The sequence below is a fragment of the Silurus aristotelis genome (genome assembly GCF_946808225.1).
Source record: "Silurus aristotelis genome assembly, chromosome: 9".
NCBI lineage: Eukaryota > Metazoa > Chordata > Actinopteri > Siluriformes > Siluridae > Silurus > Silurus aristotelis.
Window position 1 is genome coordinate 5,206,293 of NC_139582.1, and position 23,163 is coordinate 5,229,455.

The window sequence follows — 23,163 nt, forward strand, 5'->3', positions numbered from 1 at the left end:
ATATATATACAGATTTACTGTCCTATAACTCAACATACAGCCATTATTGTCTAAATAGTAAGTACACCCTACGTAATAGCAGCTGTATGTCATGTGACCATGTTCAGCCACATTTCCTATTCGTGATGTTGATGTTTTTGTCTGCTTGTCTGGATTATACTTTTGTGTATCTCGTATTAGAGCAGTTAATAGTGATTTAGTGTTTTGAGTAAAATGGGATGGTGCTGTGAGGATTGGGCAGCAGTCGGAGGCGGGGGCCTGCTTAGACTGCTGCCCCCGCGACCCGAATTACGGATAAGCGAAATGAATGAATGAATGGATGGATGAATGAACAACTTTGTAAAATCTCTGCTGCAACCCGAAAAAATAAAAACCTCAGAGTTTTCACCCTAATCTTAATGCCTGCTTCTCAGAGGAATAATAATAATAATAAAAAACACTCAGTGTGAAAGCAGATTGGCACTTAAGTCTGATATCTCTGTAAAGCGGAAACTCTCAATTGTTACACATGAAAAAAGTGATATGGATTTAAAAAAACAAAACAAAAAAAACCTGTTAATTATACGAACAACATGACATTTACGCATTGAGGTGTGAATCACAGAAGAAATAGCACAATAGCTAATAATAATCAAAGCAGGCCTGGATACCTGCTGGTGCTGGAAAGAATTGTTTTGTTTATACAAAACAAATGTCTTAAAAATAAAAAAGTGTGATGCTTCTTTCTTTTCTCTGGAAAATTTCATTAATGAGAACGAATGCTACTGGAGAGTGTAGGCAAGAAAGCTGCAGGACTGGAAAGCTGCTGTTAAAGGTGAGTGACCTACATGTCCGTTGGCCAGGTCGAGCAGGTCTCTCAGCCGGCAGCCACGAGTGTGCCGGCGCTCGAAGCAAATGCTGTCCTCCAACACCACGTAATCTGCCCCTACATCCCGCAGGAGCTTGTACACGTCTTCAGCAGACTGCCGGGCATAGATCTGATACACCTGCAGGAGGCAAAAAAAAAAAACCTGAAAATGAAAACAGGAAAGAATAAAGGCGGAAAAAATATCCATGGCTCAGTAACGACTATGAAAAAAGTTTCTCAAAGGAGACAATTTATTCATGTCTTGAACTACACACTGATCAGGCATAACATTATGACATTATAACATTATGAACTGAATAACACTGATTACCTCTTCATCATGGCACCTGTTATTGGGTGGATATATTAGGCAGCAAGTGAACATTTTGTCCTTAAATTTGGCGTGTTAGAAGCAAGAAAAATGGGCGAGCGTAAGGATTTGAGCAAATTTGACAAATTGTGATGTCTAGACGACTGGGTCAGAGCATCTCCAAAACTGCAGCTTTTGTGGGGTGTTTCCCGGTTTGTTCAGTATCTGATGACAGGGTCATTGATGCATGTGTAGAGCGAAAGATGGTCCGCTTTGTCAGCAAAAAAGTTGGGGGTCCAACACAATATTAGGCAGGTGATCATAATGTTATGCCTGATCGGAGACCATAAAGTTATGCCTGGTCTAAGTATATGTGATCTTAGAGATAGTATTAGAAGGATTCTCAAAAATTATTTTTAAAAAGGTTTAATTAATACAGACATTATTACAGAAGGGTACCACTAATTCTGGAGCAGACTGTAACCACAGATGGGCTACAAATGATGGTGTACCTGATAAAAAGCCAATTACAGTTGGCAATATATATATATATATATATATATATATATATATATATATATATATATATATATATATATATATATAAATAGGTCCTTGTATATCGCTTATTTTACCTAATATATTTTCCTTCACCAGCTTTACTCTTTTCCAAGCACTTCCATTATCAGGTGCTATCAGAGGTGATATTTCCAGCCAGATGAAGGTCAGAGCAGTCATGAAGGTGGGTGTCTGGTCTTCCTCAAACACACCGCTCATTAGTCATGCTTCCACACACAGCTCTGTAAGTGTGAAAAGCACTGCTGCCCACCTAGGCTAGAACCTTTCCAGAATCTTCTGCCCTGACCTGCCATCTTGTGTCGTGCTTAATAGGCTCGCAAGCAGATCGATTCATCCATGCTAGTAAGTGTGTCTAAATACATCACAAAAATGGAACGAGGAAAGGAAATCATAAAAAACAAAAAGTCAGGCTTTTACTCTGTCCTGCTTTGTTCTGTTGGGGAAAATGTGTGTATGTTAGGTTTGTGCATCTCCATAACTGAGGCCGATGCGATTCACATCTCAATGCATAGCCTGCGTTAGAGATACATAGCGATCACGATCCGAGTTCGATTTGATTAGACACAATGCAATTTAATATGGTACTGACAGTTCGCTTCTTTGGTTCTGACACACAGCAAATCATGAATTTACTTACATCCTGAAGCGTTGCTGAGAGAACGTGCTTGAGAAACAGTTTAGCGAGGAGAAATCAGTCTGCGTATAAAATACTGGTCACAAACTATTGGTCTCTTTCTAAACACTAAAAGTATGGCGCAGTTACTAATAATTATATGTACGGAACACGCTTGGTGTTATACGTTAGCTTCACTGATCTTACCCCGCATGCATTTCTCCGTATTCGGCTTTGTTCTGCCGTTCGAATTTATCACCGCTGCAGTTAGGACAGCGACAAGGACCCCGGGAAATCACAACACTTGGTTTATTGAACATCGTTAGATGAAACTCATACATTAGCCACAGTGGATTAACAGTGCATCTTATCTCTCTCTCTTCATTCCCGCAATTCCAAATCCCTGTTCTTGGTGTATTATCTCGGATATTATTCTAATTGTTTATTGTTGTTTACTGTTCACTGTTTACTGCCATAAGCATTTTTTGTATATACCGTAATTTTCGGACATATATAAGCCGCACCCACTGAATTTGACAAATATTTTTATTTTGAACATAAATAAGCCGCACCTGTCTATAAACCTGTCTACATTGAAACTAATGAATATTACACAGGCTTCAACACATGGTGTAACGGGTAAAATATGTTGTGCTTCCTTTAGGAGCATAGCAGCATTTTGGGAATAGCCTGCTGCCGTATTTTTCCGCTATTACTGCATGTGTGCAAGACTGAGGAATATGTCCTTATTATTTTCTGATGCTCATTTCTAAGTTTCTTGGACTAACCTGTAAAGCTGTTGCCAAGAAAAATAAAAAAGCACAAGTTTTGCAAACCTGTCTGTGCTTATATATGATTTCTGTTGCAACTGGATTTAGTGAGCTCTCCCTTCACCCAGACTCAACGCGTTACAACGGCTTGTATCTAAACAGTAGCCGACCAAGAAAGTCATTGTTCACTGTCTTCCTCCTTCCTTTCACAACCATTTCTCTCGGGAGTTTATCTTTTGGCCTCGTCGTGCGTTTAAAAAAAAAAAGTTTTTTCTCCCGATGCCGTGCAGCTCAGAACACAGGTGAGGTGCGTTTTTCATTAGTTTTTTTTTTCATTAGTCTAATGTTATGGGGTTCAGTTTTTTGGCTTGAAGTTTGTGAAACCGGGAAAAACCCAGGAAAAATGCATTAATTAGCCGCTTCGTTGTTTAAGCCGCGGGGTTCAAAGCGTAGGAAAAAAGTAGCGGCTTATAGTCCGAAAAAAACTGATGTATTTTTTCTCACATATATATATCTATCTTTATATCTTATATATTTAAATATTTTATTTCATATAGTTTTTATACTTTATTTATCAGTCTTCTTTTTCTCCTCATCCTATTCCCTCATGCCGGACCGTCGTAATAAGCATTTCACTGCATGTCGTACCCTGTATGTATGTGTATGTGACAAATAAAATTTGATTTGATTTGATAATACATCATTAAAAACCTTGAATTTCACTCTCGACATTGTCATAAATCGTTTTTTTTCTGATGCAAATATGTTAAAAACTATGCGTTGTGATATCAACGGCAATTTTTTGTGAATGTGAATCTGTGAAACTTACCATCCCCAGTCCATCCTGTAGAGGAGAAGAATCTCTGCATGGTTTACCATGAATGGCTCACATATTTTTAATAAATATTTAACTAATTCTATCAAAAATTCCCTGAAATCCTACCTGCTTGGTCCTTTCCCGCAGTGCTTGGTCCTCATAGTGCGGGTGGTTTGTCAGGACTCGGCCTGTGCACAGCTTTATTCCAGCCAGAAGCTGCATACTGCCTGCAAACACTGCACTCTTGGGGGTCTTGCCGCTGCGCAGAGAACATAAGGGGTTTGACTTTACTTGTTTTGTATTTTTACGCTTCTTTAACATCGAATCGTATGCGAGTGTGTTTTTGCGGATGCGTGTACATATAAAGGCGTGTGTTGGAATTTGCACAGAAACTCGGCTGTACTCAGCTACTGACATTTATTTTTCGAACAGAAGGAAGAACGTTAACTGGCTCGGCAGGAGGGCGCGCACTCGAGTGTGCGCTAGCATTACTCATGTGCAAAATGCTCCTATTGGAGACATTTGGGACGCCATCATCACTTTTAAGGCTCATTCGGCTGCGTTCGAGGGTTACACGCCGCATCATTACAGTAAATGCTGTCTAACTGCCGAATCCGTTTTTTTTTTTTGGAATAATACAGCATTTTCTGTCAATCCATTTTTTTTATTTTTTTTATCTTTATCTACCTAATGGGAGGCATATGGACAATTACCATTGACAAACATTTCCACACGCATCTCCTTAGTGAGAAAAGAACCCAAAAGTGAGTCGCTTATAATGAATGCCTTAAGGCACCAAAATCTAAACTGTTCGTCTCTATTGTGAAAATATTTCAATGAAATGTTTTTGGTTTTTTCACCGTTTTATCCAAATTTTAACTGTTATCCATGCTGTTAAATTCTTTTTGGTACCACCAAAATCTGAATAGGTAGTTCATTTACAAAATTGTAATAGTCTATTGTACCTTTGAATAAGAAATCCATGTACACCTTGTAGAAAAATATGCAAAAAAAATACCATTAGGCTGTTATTACTGTATGAGTGAAACCAGGATGGTGATTATTAGTTTCTAAATGTGCTGACTAAAGGGAAACCTTAGCACATATCAGTGATGAAGTAAGCTATATTTTCCATATGTGTGACAAGCAACGATATAGAAACAAGATACTTCATAAAACCCACCGAAGAGATTAGAGCTCTGCCCCTTTTGTTTTCCTATTGGCCTATCTAAATAAGAGCACGCAATTTTATTTACCAGTATGGGTTTTTCTTTGGACGAGGCTGATGGCGATATTTAGAAATCAGAGCCGTCGATGCTGAAACAGCTGCCCGTTATGTTTGGCCGACATTTAAGTAATAAGAAGTGATACAGAAAATTGTTTAAATAAAAAATGTCTTGGAACAAGTCAAGTCAAGTTTATTTCTATAGCGCTTTTCACAGCAGACATTGTCTCAAAGCAGCTTTACAGAAATCCACAGTCAAGGTGAACGATGTGTATTTTTTTCCTGATGAGCACGACTGTGGGAAGGAAAAACTCCCTTAGATGTAATGAGGAAGAAACCTTGAGAGGAACCAGACTCAAAAGGGGAACCCATCCTCATTTGAGTGACATCAAGAGTTTGATCATAAATCTTTCAACAAGCCTCTCTATTCAATGCATTTGTTACCAGGTGTTGGTACCCGTGCCTCCCTGTATGCTAAACTACAGCTAGTTAAAGGCTCATTAATGATCAGTTCCAAAAACTTGCGTTCTCTCTCCAAACGTTATTCTCATTCTCTCACCAAAAGTAGCATTATATTTAACCAATGAAATATATAAGGCTAGATTAAGAACAAAGGATAGGAACTTAAATCTTAAAAACTTTGGTGTGTTCTGCACTGTTTGCTCTACTCAGATGCCATCTGTGTTTTTCGTCCGATTCTGTATGTGGAATCAGCGGCGGAGCTCGTCGGAGAGAAAGAGAACACATCGAGTGGATATGCAGCTTAGCGAATGAGCACACAGAAAAAAACAGAACTGACGAAAGCAAAAAAATGACTGAGTAAAGATTAAACACACTGATTCTTGCTACTTGCCTTTGCAACCTAGCATACACGATTGGAAAAAGGTGTCACGGATCCGTTAGTAATGATCGCGGTAGGTGTAATCGATGCTTGCTTTATACAGTTTTAGTTCTTCTGGTTTAGCTGTTTGCATGCCAAAAACAGAATACTGCCACCTGCTGGTATGGGAAAGCACTGTTCTCTCACACAACGTACACGCTAGTCCAGTGTTTTCGTGGAAGCGCCTGCCTATTATTTGGCCCAATTTATTGACCAAATTAATTGGCCCAATTTGCAGCACAATCCGATTAATAAAAAAAGGGAAAAGATTATGCAAATCCATCGGTCAGGTATCTTTCAGGTGCCTCCCGTATCACCCTAAAACTGGGCCCGAAATGCTACAGCTTAGATGTTAACACCCCTACTGAGCGTATATAAACCATGTCACCGGGAATAGTTATCGCTCTTGACTGCGAGGCACAAAAACAGTTGGTATTAGACTCAAAAATGAGGTGATGGCATTTGTATGGAGCGCCGAGGACGGTGTCATCATGACAGATGTTTTGCTGGCAGGAAAGTTTTATGGTGCGAGCTCGCGTACCATTTTGTTCCATCAGAAAAGAAGGAACGTTGCGTTCTGGGTAATTTGTCCTCGAAGGAACCTCGGAAGTCTTTCAGCTGGTTCAATAAGGAAGCATCGAGGACATGACGGTTATGTACTGTACAAATATACTCTTGCTTCTATGTTTTACACACACACACACACACACACACACACACACACACACACACACACACACACACACACGACGCTAGACGAGCTTTCAATTACAGAGGAGTGATACACTGGTGGAGTTGAACAAGGTTGAAAAATGGCTACAATTACAATAGGCTGTCTCTCAGCGTTCTGTCTGGCCCCCCTCTTCGCTGACATCGTCACCTCTAATCAAACGGAGACAGTGAGAAGGAAGGAAAGAAAGATATGGGAAGAGAGAAAGAGAGAGAGAGAGAGAGAGAGAGAGAGAGAGAGAGAGAGAGAGAGAGAGATGTAGAAGACTGAAGAACAAGTGAGCGAGTGAGAAAGAGCGAGTGAGTAAAGAAGAATGAAAGTAAGGATTCTAGCAGTAATAGACTACACAGAGGTTGCCATTTGTCAGTGGGTGGCAGAGCGACTTGTCCTCTGGCGCTGGCTAATGTGAGAAGAAAACGAGGTGCTATTGGACTCCTGAGGGAAGACTTTGAAGAAGAAAACCACCAGTAAGGAGCGGCATCGCTGTTGTTACGGCTCCACACACATACACACACACACACACACAAACCCCACAGCTCTACAGCCATGTGGGAGACAGAATTTAGCAGCTAAATAGCAGATGTGTGCTCTTTATACACCACACACACCACCATCTCCACACTCGGTCCAGAGGGAGGATTAAGCTGCAACAAAGTGTGTGAGCTCGTCTTTATGTCTTTCCACATATAAATGCACACGTTTTTGTTTTTCTTTCCCTCCAAGATTCTCATAGGCTCTTCACTTGCCCACTCAAAACATTAAATCCCATAATTCCCTGCTCAGGGCTAAGTGCTCCCTTCCGCCCAAGTCATTGCATTATCGATATTAAAAAGGAAAACAACCTGATTATCTGCCAGGATCACACGAGAGTGGTGGCATCCTCTTTCACAACAGCTTTTCACTCCCGGGTCTCATGTGATCCATCAAAAAGTTGGAGGATAAATTTCACACCTCTCGGTTTCCGTTTCTAGCTCCAGACAAAAAGAGAGAAAAAAAAATTGTGATAAAGGATTAACCTTTGACCCTGCTGTCTGGGTTACTTCCTGCCATGGGAAAGGAAGAAGGGTCACTTCTGTTTAATTAACTCCATATTGACAAGAGATTCTTCTGGCCCTTGGCTGATTAGCATTTTAGGATTTTTATTCCTGCGTTATATTCTTTTGCATAAATGTCAGCTCGTGCTAGTTAGCAGCTCGCTGACATTATAAAAATTGATTAATGGCATTAATATTAAAGAGATCGGGATAAGAACATTGACCTTGCCAGTCACTGTCAGGCACGAAGATGCCCGTTTATTCTTTTTTTCCCACAGTACACTGGTACTGGTCATTATACTGATAACTAAATACTGAACACATCCATTTACCTGGACTGGTTTGTGAAGGTGATCCAATAAAAAAAAATAAAAAACCTTCAAGAGCAAAAAAAGAACTCCTAGCAAAGAGAATAAAGGAGGTCTGACGCGTTTCCAAAAATCAATTTAATTATGGCAGACTGATATGTTTGATCTTGAAGTACCTGACAACCCACAGAGATTTCTACTGAGATGCCAGGCTTTACCATCAAACATTAAAAGCAACAAATATACAGACTGATTTCGCAAACCTAGATAAAACCCTACCATGTTCTGTGGATGGTTCGGAAAAAAAAAAGAAGATCCTGGAGGGAATTGTCATCCAGAGAACCCAGAGGATTTAAAGATTAACATGCCTACAAAGTTTCATGCAAATGATGTATCAAGTTAGAGCAAAGAGAAGAGCAGTGGGTGTTTGGAGTCAACAACTGTAGATAAGGTTAGAATGATGAAGTTAATCTCGGCTCCATGAAATGAGATGTGAACTTATAGCTGGCATGTTGCCAAGGACTCCTGATTTGTTGGAATTGTAGAAGATGGCAATGGAAGAGTGACAAAGCTAAGGAAAGGACAAGGAATGGGAAGGCAAGGGCAGGTGTTATGTGCTATACAATGATAGATAGATAGATAGATAGATAGATAGATAGATAGATAGATAGATAGATAGATAGATAGATAGATAGATAGATAGATAGATAGATAGATAGATAGATAGATAGATAGATAGATAGATAGATAGATAGATAGATAGATAGATAGACAGACAAAAGGGCTGAAACAATTTTGAATACAAAAAATTATTAAGGCAAATTATTTGCTTGATGCTTTGTTTAGTCCATTTAATTACACACAGAACACTGTGTTTCCCTACGGACCATTATTACCGACACGCCACCCACTAAACTCTGGACAGATATAGGGTCTCATTTATAAACGCACAACCTTTGCCTGAAAAGTGACGTACACACGTTTCCAGCCGCGTTTTGTGCGTAAGTCACTTTGCAAAGGTTGTCCACACCATCTGCGTCACCAATTTCTCTTCTCGCCTTTTGCGTTTCCGCGTTGTGCGTACGAAGGACTTGGAGTTTACTCACTTTTTCCTGTCAAGTTTGTTTTTTTGCATGGAAAGAGGTTTTCGTGCATTTTCAGCCGCGTTTTGTGCAAATCCAGATATGAGAATCCAGATATATCGAAACCAGTATTTACTCCAAATAAAACGTCAACAACTCTTTGAATTTACAGAAATAAATTGCTAAAATGGCTGCCCATCGATTTGAAATAAAAGGATTAACAAGTTCGTTAGTGGGTGGACATAATACAACTGCACGCTTAACATCAGTCTTTTTCTCTATATTCGGTCAGCAGAAAGCCAGCAGAAAATCCATTCCAATGTCAGTTAGGTGGACAAAGCAGGCCGGTACAGCCTACGTTATAGAGAGAGAGAGAAAGGCAGCGAAAGAGAGACAGAAAAAGAGGAAAATTTCTTTAATCTTTAAGACTTTAATCTCCACCACCCTGGACGCTGGATATTAATACCTCCAAAAATTGATTCCTTTGGATTAGATGTTTAAACTCTAGCATATTTGATGTCAAGTTTGTCAGATATTCTACCAGAGAAGGGTTATATTTATATATAGAAATTTACATGGCAAAGACTCTCAACAAGTTGATTGAAACTTTTTTAAATTGCTCCTGCTGTCTGAAAAGCACTATGTAGTGGCTGCAGATTACTAATGCATGCTGTGAACTTGCTGTTCCACCTCATTCCAAATATATTCCAAATTATATATTCTATAATACAGTTTCTCATTTTCGTGTTCTGGAAACCAGCTTGAGATAATGCATGTCATGGGTTTTAGTATTTTGCAATACCATTTAATGGAAAAAGAACACCATTAGCAAGAAGATACCCAGTGGCAAATTTTGTCATGTTGGCATAATATGTTTAATGGCACCTTATACCACAAAAAAATGGGGAGAACATTTATTTTTTTTATTAAATGTCAGTAAAATTGGAATCATAAAATTGCCTGCCGTTATTTATTTCTATTACTATTAATTATTGATAACACAGTTTATTATTATTTAGATTAACAGTTTACATTTTTAAACAATTTTATATAAAACTTGAAATAAAATCTTCTACAGATATGTTCTACATAACTGTTCTGCTTATTTCAGCATACTTTAACAAAAGTCTTCATTCCTTCCATCCTTCATTCATTTACACCCTCGATATCCGGAATTGTCAGGATTTTCTCCTTTCAAGAGAAATTCTTGAAGCTGAACATAACGCAAAATAATTCATATCACTAAACTGTTGTAAAAAAAACAAAAATCGTACAAACGTTTTACAGTGCACTAAAAATCAGATTTTTTTTTAGCCCTGGCATTGTTGTGCATGTTTTAAGTTTAATAATAATGCTTACAAAAACACACAAAAAACAATGACGCTGCGCACAAAGTCTGATTTGAAGACTAAACTTGAGGTCCGCCACTTAATATGTTAATGAGGGAACTCAGGTTTTGTTCAGAAAAAGGATTGCATTCGATAAACATAATCACCGTACCGAAAGCACTGCCCCAAAAAAAGCACGATATGAATAAGCATCCAACATTAAAGAATATAAACAATAGTTTCACATTCAGTTTACTACTTTCCACTATTGCCACAAACTATAAAATAATGAGATCTTTATTTAGAAACTGAAGCGGCAAAAATACACATACTACAAATATACACAAAGCCACGGAGACACTGAATTATTGCCTTCTTTTACACATGACTCTCTTCTGCTATAATATTTTTCAAGTGCTTAGTTAGACCTCTGAAATACATTCCTGTATCTACATCGTGACTGATGACCCCTGCTCTATACGACTATGGAATTCATTGGCTATGTGTATTTATTTTCTCTCTTCAGTTTTCCCAGCCTTGCATACAGGGTTCTTAGGTGACCTGAACAGACACTAAGGCCTATCATTTCAAGGTTTCATGAGCACATTCAGATATTTTCTATTGTGTTGGCATCACGTTCAGAAGGTTTTTTATAGGCTTGAATGAGAACTTTAAAGAATACATCTTAGCTGAGCTGCAGTTTCGAGAGACAAAGTCACTGAGGCCACGTGTTTTGCCCATACACGTGCTTGCGAAAGCAGAAAATAAACCTCTTGACCATTCTGAATCGAGCTGCACATGGCTTGCTGGATTTGTATTAATAAGCAGGTGCCCTTAAGTGGCAAAAAACAGCGCTTGTCCCTGCCAAAGTACCAACTACAATTAACAAGCTACATTTCTGATGCAGAGCAGATATCTGTTGGCCATGCTCGTAGCCTTGCCTCGTGAACCTTTTTAGCTTTGATCCTGAAACGACTATTTCGGAACTGCACAGAGCTGCTGGAGATTTTGTCAGCGGGGGCCATCAAATGTGTGTGGAGGAAAAGGCGGAGGCAGACAGCGAGTCACTGAGGCAAACAGCAACAAAGAGAAAGCAAAAAAAAAAAAAGCATCCACTGAGTGAGGAGAAATTCTGAAGAAAAAAAAAAGCTGAACTTTAGTTCAATGATTAGATCGCTGATTGGCTGAGAATGGCAACTAAATTGGCATGTGATTAATCAGGAATAGAGGAAAAAGTTTAACATTACATTTAAGGCATTTAGCAGACGCTTTAATTCAGAGCAACATCCAAAAGTGCTTCAGAAGCCTCAAGTGACTCGGTGTAATAGGATGGTAAGTAGAAAGGTAGGTAGAGGGATAGAACTTTGTCATTGCATAGTACAGGTACACTGCAATGAAATGCAGATTTACAAGAGCAAATTAAATCTTAATTAAAAATACAGCAATCTCCCGTTTATCGCGGTGGTTACGTTTTCAAAACAGACGAAAAACCACGATAAACGACCCCAAAATTTAGTTTTTTATCGCTTAAGCCATAAATCCTCCTCCCACACACTTTAAACACACAGAAAAACATTTGCAAGAATATAGCAAGATGAATTGTGTGAATCAGTAGAAATACAGTACACTATATCGCATTTATAGTGAGTACATGTACTGTACAGTGTACAGTTCTGTAGTAGCGTAGCCTATGCGTAGTTTATTGTTGTTTATTGGTTGAAGTGTCCTATGATGTCAGAAAAGAGTCTGAGTTAAAGATACACATCACCGCATTCTTCACTTCACCGTACTGTACCATACTGTATTAACATTTTACTTCATATTATAATTATTCATTATATTTTTATTAATAAATGTAATTATTTAAAAATAATAATAAATTTGTTATGTGGCAAATGCAATTCCGCGATAAACCAGGGGGCGGTAAAGCGGGGGATTACTAAGTATATGTGTATGTGTGTATATATATATATATATATATATATATATATATATATATATATATATATATATATATATATATATATATATATATATATATATAAATTTACAGGTTGTAGCAGAACTACATGGTCGACTAGAGCTCGACCAAAAAAAAAAGGTGTTCAATTACATTAACTCAATTGCACAATTAAATTTTGATTCAGTGGCATTCTGAAAATACATAACAATTATGGTAAAGTGTGAAAGGTGAGGTGACTGTATGAGTTAATAATAAACTGGGATGTGAGTCGAGCCACAGGTGGAGAAAGCACTTTAAGGGTTCAAGTTAGCTAAGTTTATTCTGCAGCAGCTACACTGCATTTAAAATCCAAAGAAAACTGTATGACAAACAGAGTGGGAGACAAGAAAGAGGAAAAGCAAACAGAAGAAGAAGAAAAGCAAGAAAACAGAGACACTGCAGCAATCCACAAAGAAAAGTGTCTTTTGTTCATCTCGAGAACATAAATTACACATGGTCCGTAGGGTAACAAACGTTTTTTTTTTCCCAGTCGGAGGAAATAAAAGGCTAATTTGTCTTCATTATTAGAAAACAAGGCAACATTTGGAAAGAATGCAGCTTTTTCCCCTCAAACTGACAAAAGGACACGTGGTATAAAAATCACAAAACCATAGAGAGGAAATTAATTACATGGCAGACAGACATTCGGAGTGATAATACTGACTCTGATGACGGCACGTTACAAAGCTGACAAAGACCACGTGAGGATCCGTGGGACTGAGGGAGTCTGAATAAAAGGCCATGGATCACTCATACTAAGGAGAAACATTCTCTCTCTCTCTCTCTCTCTCTCTCTCTCTCTCTCTCTCTCTCTCTCTCTCTCTCTCTCACACAAACACACATACCAACACATTTCATAATATTTGAAGAGCTCAGTAAAAAACTACACTCTGTCCTGCTCTGTTCATGAAAAGTTCCTACACACACACGACTGCAGATAACATTAACCTGGAGCGTGTGATCATTACAGTTTGTGACTGCGCTGCTCAGAGCAGCTTCTCTCTACTGCGATCCAAACTATCATCGGACATACTGTAAAGAGGCCAGAATCGAGTGAAAAATCCAACAGTGACAGGATCTGAATCAGCTCTTGACAAAAGTCCTTACTCCAGATGTGCTTCCATTATCTGCTTAATGTGCCAAGGAATTATGCAAGCCTTTTTCAGCTCTATTGAGAGTAGCTTCTGATAGTATATCTACAGTTAATGAAGCCCGCTAGCAAGCTGGTGCCCCAAAAACGTCAGCATTTCACGAGCAGTCTGGACCTTGTTAAATAACTTTTTCTCTCCTGCTTTATGACCTGACAGGATCTTCATTCAGATTCATTGAGCTCAATTCATGTTCAATGTCACGCGTATCTATAAATACAAGCATCTAAAAAAGAGCTTTAAAAAAAAAATCTTTGAGCCTACGTTTCATGAGTCAAAAACTCAATTACTGTTAGAATCAGATACTCTAAAACTTTTACTCAAGTCATATTGGAATTGGAGAGTTTTAACTATACTTTTACTCGAGTATGATTTTCAGGTATTCTTTACACCTCTGTTGAAGACACACTTCAGTGAAGTATCATAAGTAAACAGATTATAGAAATCAGAATTTAAATGTTAAATTAACTCAGGAAGTGTTAGGAAGGGCATCCAGTGTAAAACGTGCCAAATTAAATATGCGGATCACGTATCAGAAATTCAGAAAATCAGAAAATGTGAGATGGAGGATAAGGAAAAATTCTGGAGTGAGTTAGATGAAGTGGTGAAGAGTGTACCTAGAAATTAACGATTGGTGATTGGCACAGACTTTAATGGGCATGTAAGTAAAGGGAACAGAGGTGATGAGGAGGTGATGGGTAGGTATCTCTTTAAGGAGAGGAATGTGGAAGGGCAGATGGTGGTAGAATTTGCTAAAAGGATGGAAATGGCAGTGGTAAATACGTATTTTAAGAAGAAGGAGGAGCATAGGGTGACGTATAAGAGTGGAGGAAGGTGCACACAGGTGGACTATGTTCTATGCAGGAGATGCAACCTGAAGGAGTTTGAAGACTGTAAGGTGTTGGCGGGGGACAGTGTAGCCAGACAGCATCGGATGGTGGTCTGTAGGATGGTTTTGGAGGTGAAGAAGAAAAGGATGAGAGTGAGGACTGAAAGAAGAATAAGATGGTGGAAACTGAAGGAGGAAGACTGTAGTGTAAGATTCAGGGAAGAGGTCAGACAGGAGCTCAATGGTGGTGGAGAGGTGCTGGATGATTGGGCGACTACTGCAGAAGTGATAAGGGAGGCAGCTAGAAAGGTACTTGGTGTGACATCTGGAAATAAAAGGGAAGGTAAAGAGACGTGGTGGTGGATTGAGGTAGTGCAGGACAGCATAAGGAGAAAGAGGTTGGCAAAACAGAATTGGGATCGACAGACTGATGAGAAAAGTACGCAAGAGTACAAAAAGATGCGGCAGCAGGTAAAGAGGGATGTGGCAAAAGCCAAGGAAAAAACATATTAGGAGCTGTATAAGAAGTTGGACACTAAAGAAGGAGTAAAGGATTTATACAGATTGTCCAGGCAGAGGGACCGAGCTGGGAAGGATGTGCTGCAAGTTAGGAGCAATAAAGAGCAATAAAGGATGGAGATAGAAATGTGTTGACTAGTGGGGAGAGTGTGTTGAGAAGATGGAGGGAGTATTTTGAGCAGCTGATGAACAAGAAAAATAAGAGCGAGAGAAGGTTGGATGATGTGGAGATGGTGAGGCAGGAAGTGGTAGGATTAGTAAGGAGGAAGTGAGAGCAGCAATTAAGAGGATGAAGAGTGGAAAGTCGATTGGACCAGATGACATCCGGTAGAAGCATGGAGATGTTTAGCAGAGATGTGAGTGGAGTTTTTAACCAGATTGCTTAACAAGATTTTGGAAGGTGAGAGGATGCCTAAGGAATGAAGAAGGAGTGAGGGTTTTTTAAAATAAGGGAGATGTGCAGACCTGCAGTAATTACGGGGGAATAAATATAAAATTAAATATAGGAAAGTATTCTAAAACTCAAAAATACCAAGGGTATGAATAATTTTGAGCACAACTGTGTATATATATATATATACACACACACACACACACACACACACACACACACTGACCAGGCATAACTTTATTCCAATGAGCATTAATAACATTCTAACCACCTGCCTAATACTGTGTTGCCCCCCCACCTTTTGCTGCCAAAACAGTTTTGACCTGGTAAACATTAACAGCATTTAATGTAAGCTACAAGAGCTTGTCTGTTAGATCGGACCACACGGACCAGCCTTCCCTCCCGATGTACACCATTGTTCCTTTCTTGGACCACTTTTGTTAGATACTGACCACTGTAGACTGGGAACATCCCACAAGACCTGCAGCTCTGATCCAGTCGTCTAGACATCACAATTTGCCCTCGTCAAACTCGCTCAAATCCTTACACTTGCCCATTTTTCCTGCTCCCAACACATCAACTTTAAGGTCAAAATGTTCACTTGCTGCCTAATATATATGTAGGGATAGTGTAATTTGCTCTCCCTGCCCTTGGAGGGAGCTGTGTGTTCTTGGTTATTAGTGGATTAAACCTTTATTCGCAAGGGTGGAACTGTTTCCCCCAGTTCTATTTCCTTTGTGAAAAGGTAAGGAGGATTTTCACTGTTCTCAATAATATATGTTAAAATTATCCAATTATGTTAGCCATCCATGTTATTCAAAGAAATATATTGTTTTACAAAGGGTTTAATAAAATGTTTGTAAAATTATATTGGATGGATTGTTTTATATATTTTATTTTTGCATGTTTTCTGTGTTCCATGTGGTTCCAGCATATTTTATGTAATGTCGTGATGTGTTATTCTTTTTATTTTGGCTACAGCCAACAATTGTCTGTTACATGCAGTAGTTTAATTTTGGTTTTCAGTGAATTTGTGAACCATGACTTACTATTTAGCTGTAGCCACATCCATATTTAGTGTAAATCTAATGTGTTATAAATGTGTGTATGTATGTATATGTATCTATGTTGGACATTGTAATGAGCCAGTTCTATTTCCTTTGTGAAAAGGCTGTTGCAGTGTTGGTTCTGCTGTGAAAGTGACTGAGTTGGATAAAGAAGCCTAATTAAAGAAAGCTGTTCTGTTTGACTCAACAATCGTGGTGTCCTCCTCGTTCATCCTTGATTCAAACACAACGCAGAGACAATTGGGGGAGCACACCGGCAAAGAGGGTTACATATATATATCCCACCAACTAACAGGTGCCATAGTAAGGAGATATTCATACATACAGATGTGGTATCTCACAAAAGTAACACATTTCAGCAACCATTTTATTATATGTTCTCAAGGAACAATATTATAGAAATGAAAATTGGATATATTAGTAAAGTAGTCAATGTGCAGCTTGTATAGCAGTACAGCTTTGCTGTCATCTGAAAATAACTTAACATACAGCCTTTATTGTCTAAATAGCTGGCAACAAAAGTGAGCACACCCTAAGCGAACATGTAAAACTGTGTCCAAAGTTTCATTATTTTGTGTGAGCACTATTGATATTTAGCACTGCCTCAAATCTCCTGGCATGGAATTCAACAGAGCTGCACAGATTGTTGCCGGGATTCTTTTCCACTCCTCCATAATGACTTTACAGAGCTGCTGGATGTTAGACGCATGTTAGACCCTAAATCTAAACATGATCCAGAAGCGCAGACGTTTTCTCTGGGCCAAGGCTCATTTAAAATGGACTGTGGCAAAGTGGAAAACTGTTCTGTGGTCAGACGAATCAAAATTTAAAGTCGTTTCCGGACTAAAGAGGACCAGGACAACCCAAGTTGTTATCAGCACTCAGTTCAGAAGCCTGCATATCTGATGATATGGGGTTTCATAAGTGCTTGTGGCATGGACATCTTACAGATCTGGAGAAGCACCTTCAATGCTGAAATCCAAGTTCTAGAACAACATATGCTCCTATCCAGACGTCGTCTCTAGGGAAGACCTTGCATTTTCCAACATGACAAGGCCAGACCACACACTGTATCAATTACAACATTATGGCTGCGTAGAAGAAGGATCTGGGTACTGAAATGGCCAACCTGCAGTCCAGATCTTTTACCTATAGAAAACATTTGGCGCATCATAAAGAGGAAGATGCGACAAAGAAGACCTAAGACATTTGAGCAACTAGAAGCCTGTATTAGACAAGAATGGGACAACATTCCTATTCCTAAACTTGAGCAACTTGTCTCCTCAGTCCCTAGACGTTTGCAGACTGTTATAAAAAGAAGAGGGGATGCCACATAGTGGTAAACATTGCCTTGTCCCAACTTTTTTGCGATGTGTTGATGCCATGAAATTTAAAATTAACTAATTTTTTTCGTATTAAAAAAAGATACATTTTCTCAGTTTAAACATTTGATGTCATCTATGTTGTATTCTGAATAAAATATTGAAATTTGAAACTTCCACATCATTGCATTCTGTTTTTATTCACAATTTGTACAGTGTCCCAACTTTTTTAGAATCGGGTTTGTGTATTTTATATATATATATATATATATATATATATATATATATATATATATATATATATATATATATATATATATATATATATATATATATATAAAATACACAAACCCGATTATATATATATATATATATATATATATATAAATCGATTTAAGTTGAATTTTATTTACTGGTTTTTCCGTGAAAATATGTCTGTGTTGGCAGGTAATGGATGAGAATGCAGAGATCATTTGATTGATGTCAACTCCGTTTGCAATCGCACGTCTTCGTGCATATGATGCAGATCTGTTATGCTCAGTGACAGGTGATCGGGCTTGACAGCAAGCCATCGATAATTGGCATCGCTTGAAAATGACACCTCAGTGAAGAACGATGGCTGAATTGGCAAATACACTATGTCATCATCTCATCTGTCCATACATAGAATCTTCCTTTATTCCTCAGAATAAAGAACAAAGATACTAAGCACTGTCTTCTTTTCCTCTTCCACTGCATATTCTGAATATTTACCTGTATACATGAACCTGCCCTTTGATTCAAAAGTCTGATCGTTCCACATAATATTGGTTTTTATATATATATATATATATATATATATATATATATATATATATATATATATATATATATACACACACACACACACACACACACACACACACACACACACACACACCACGGTCACAGTTCGGTTCAATTTCGTTACGGTTAGGAGAACAAATGCGAAATATAAAATTCTGTATCGTTTTTTATTAACACGGTTTATTATTGTTAATATTTGTGATCACCATTTGAACAGTTTACATTTTTAAATCAATTTTAAATACCTGCTTGGTTAAATAATATATAAAATAATATTTTTATAATATTTTATGAAAATAAAATAGAATAAAACCAATTAATGCAATACACATTATTGGATTGATAAAACTGAGTAAAATTGTCACAAATTAAATGTAAAAATAAAATTAATTAAATGGAAAAATTTAATATTTATATTTAAAAAGTGAAATAGTGATGTGCATGTAAGTGTGTGTGTGTGTGTGTGTGTGTGTGTGCGCACGTGTGCGTTTTACATTTAATAATAGATTTTCTAAAGATATATTCTACTTGTTTCAGCATACTTTAACAAATGTTTACACTACTTTTATCCTTCATTCATTCATTCATTCATTCATTCCCTCCATATGTGTAACTGTCAGGATCTTCTACTTTTAAGAGAAATTCTTAAAGCTGGACAGAAAACGGTAAAGAATCCATATGGATTTTTTATGCATGACCAAAACAAATCGTATTTCCAGTACGGAGCGAGTAGACACAGTGACACTGTGCTAACTCTAGGGTTTTTTTTTTTTAACCACTGGCATTTTTGTCTATGTTTTCAGGTTTAATAAAATAAATAAAAAAATAAATGTAATAAAAAAGTGTTTAAAGTGAGAGGCGAAGACTATACAAACTTGCGGTCCAACACTTAATACGTTCCTGAGAAAACACAGATTGTAACTGTTCCACACACAGAAATGCATTGCATTCTGGACTCATGCGAACCGAACCAGAAGTCCTGTACGAAAAAATATTTCGATAAGAACACATGTATCGTTACATGTATTTATTTTCTCAGTTGTTTTGCCATGTCTCCTGTGAACATGTTTCGTCTGCAAATCTGAGTTATGTTTTCAGATCAAGCCTGGAAAAGGGTAAATACAGAGACGCTGGGTATACGTCTGATGACTCATCCCCTTCATTTGCAAAAATAACAATAGCTGTGCACACATCAAAGTGAGCAGGTGCTGGCTGAGATACATTACACAAATGCTGTTACACTGTTTTGATCTGGGGGGGGGGGGGGGGGGGAATAAAGGGGATGCTCAGAAATGAAACCAAATTGCGCACAAAATTTTTCGTATAACCTGTCGATTCCTGAATAAAAGTGTGCAATGGGACCTATGGCCACACAAAAGATAAGTGAGATAGGTGGGGTTTATTGTATTTTTTTTACTCTCATGAACCGGGTTTTTGGACAAAAAAAAAAAAAAAAAAGGCACATTGGAGCATGCGATCGGTCCTGTGTACATTCGTTCGTCTTCGGTAACTGCTACAGTACATAACCCATTTGTTTATACTGTGAAAAATACACTCACAGAACACTTTATTAGGAACAGCTGCACACCTATTCATTCACGCAATTATCTAACCAGCCAATCATGTGGCATCAACGCAATGCAGTAAATCGTGCAGATACGCACTAACAGCTTTGGACAACCATCAGATGGAGGGGAAAAAATGTGATCTCAGTGATTTTAAGTGGGGCATGATTGTTCGTGCCAGATGGGCTGAGTATTTCTATAACTGCTGATCTTCTGGGACTCCTGGCACAAATAGTCTCTAGAGTTTACTTAGAAGAAAGAAAAAAAAACAGCCAGTGAGCAGCATTGTTCTGGACAGAAAAATGCCTTGCTGATGAAAGAGAGCATTCCAGAGAGCTGTGAGAAAGGGCACAGTAACACAAATAACCACTCTGTACAATTGTGGTGAGGAGAAAAGCAGCTCCAAATGCACATGTTGAATCATGAGACAGGTGGGCTACAGCGACATAAGCCCACTTCTGGGTTTGACATCTCTCAGCCAAAAACAGAAAGCTGATGCTCAAACTCCACCAACTGAAGGCTAGAAAAAAGCCTGGTATGACGAGCCTTTATTTCTGCTTCACAAATTTAGTGTAATGGCATGAATCCACGAAATCAAGGCAGGAGGAAAAGAGGAAGGCCAGGGAGAAGGGAAGACGCAGTTGGTTGGCTTATAGGGACATAATGATTCTGATGATGTTTTTTCCCTAAATTGTTACCACAATACTGGAGGCACACATTTGTAAGAATTTGAATGAGTTAGCTTTAATTATCCCTGTGCACAAATCCCCCCTGTGCACAAACCTAGCAGCATGAATATATGGTTTACGTAGATTGAAGTACAAAATATCGAGAGGTCTGCTATCTATGGAACACCTCTGAGACGAACTGGAATGCTGACTGCACCCCAGGTCTCCTCATCCTACATAAGTACCTGACTTTACTAACGCCCTTGTGGCTGAATGAGCACGAATCTCCAGAAGTACATCCTAGTGGAACATCTTTCCAGAAGAGTGGAGGTTGTTATAACGGAAAAATTGGAATTATATGTGGAATGTGGTATTCAAAAAGCACATACGAATCTTGTGTTCCGGTGTCAGCAAACATTTGTCTATATACAGTAGTGTGTTCTTACAATTGTTGCGACCAATATAAAATACAAGACTAAATCAACAAACAATTTCAAATTGTTTTAATGTAAATTATTCACTTTTTTATATATTGCTTTCCATAACACTTGGGGACGGATACAAAAAAGCCTTGAAACACCAATCAGGGAGACTTTATGTCCAATCTCTATTTAAAGACGTCTAATAGCAAATTCAGTATTACCTTCTGTCATATTGTTCACTTAGTCTCTCTCCCTTTCTATTGAGAACAATGTCTTATCCCCCCGAATTAATCCCACATAGATTCAGCATTACTGTGAAATGTACAGCAAAAGGATTATTATTTATGAGGATTTCTAATCGCACATATATTCAGCAAATCCTGTATTGAAACCACCTCTATAAATGTCAGATATCGCAGACGGTATCGAACATTATGTTGCGTAGTACAAGTGATGAAGTCTTTTATTTAAAAAAAAAATCTGAAAGGGTTGTTGAAGGTTTTACACATAAAAGCGCAGTTACACTGCACCTAATCTAACTCACAACGCACACACTTATGCAGTCAGGTGCAAAAGTTAGCATACCCTAAGGATAAAAAAAGGGGGGGAATTAAAAAAAGAAACTGAAATAGTACAATTTATATATATGGTGGAGTGTTACGTTTCAAGTATTCCCTCATTATTACAACATGTTCCAACAAGCTTTTTTCGGAAATATTAATCATCAAAATGAAGCCAGGTGATATGTTTACATCTCCCTTTCGGAGACTGCTATAAATATTTTCTTGTAATCCATATGCCTGAACTTTGCTTTAAAAACTTGCCTTCAGCGTCTCTCGTTTTACCTAAACAGCTTTTTAAACCACCGAGCTGTAAGCATGAGATCTCTCACAGACTACCACTTGCTTCCTGATATACTGTTATAACTCTGACAAGATGCCAAACTGCCTTGTTCTGATTAGTGCTGGCAAAGTTTTTTTTTTTTTTTTTTTATATATCCTAAAGTTACATCATGTTATAGTGCTTAGACTTGAAGTTTCAATCATTTGTAATTTAATAAATAGTACGCCACTGGATTGTTCATCAGGGACAAACTTATACACCTATAAAGAACATCTTATTAATTTGTATCACCACATTATCTGTGTAAAGCTGCTTTGAGACAATGTTCATTGTTAAAAGCACAATACAAATAAAAGTGAATTGAATTAATTTAAAAACAGAAAAATATTTGACTCTTTGTTCATTAAAAAAAACTTTGCATCGCCTCACATCTGACTATATATGGGGCTCTTCCCAAAACTTTTGACACAAACTGGAGCTGCACAATTGTATCATTGGATGTGATAGCATTTCAAACCTGGTTGAACACCTGACTTTGCCTCCAACTTAGTGGAAATAGTTTCCGCAAGAACCACATATGAGTGTAAAACAATTATATAGGATGTTTTTGGATGTGGTAGCATGAAGGTAGCATGAACTTTGAGACCCAAATCTGTTCCAGCATGTTGATACCCTGAGCAGATGAAGATATGCTTTACAGAGTTAGAGTGGAAGGTCTTGAGTGGCCCACTATAGAGCTCTGACCTCGACTCTATTAAACACCTTTGAAAGGTATTGAAATGCTGACTTCACCCCAGGCTTCATCACCTCACTAACATCAGTACCTACTTTACTAACACTCTTGTGGATGAGTGTGAGCACAAATTTTCACAAAAGGAATGAGAAGGAGGAGGAAGGAAACAGGAGAACCAGAAGAAATCTGAACCTTTAGAAAGGTTTTTAGAAATCTGAACCTTTAGAAAGGTTAGAAGTTCAAATCCCTGGGCCCTTGAGCAATGTCCTTAATACCCACCTACTTAGCTGTCTAAATGATATAATT

The 23,163-nt window shown here is 38.1% G+C and overlaps 1 protein-coding gene across 2 annotated transcripts in view; it reads right to left on the reverse strand.

Moving 5' to 3' along the window:
- dpy19l3 (dpy-19 like C-mannosyltransferase 3) overlaps window positions 1-23,163 on the reverse strand; it is a 71,658-nt gene that overhangs the window by 7,431 nt on the left and 41,064 nt on the right. For both annotated transcript variants that reach the window (XM_083549942.1, XM_083549941.1), the window contains 2 exons: window positions 4,063-4,195; window positions 828-986 (listed from right to left, as the gene is read on the reverse strand). In XM_083549942.1, coding sequence (XP_083406068.1) covers window positions 828-986; window positions 4,063-4,195 — 292 coding nt within the window. The remainder of the gene's footprint in view (window positions 1-827; window positions 987-4,062; window positions 4,196-23,163) is intronic.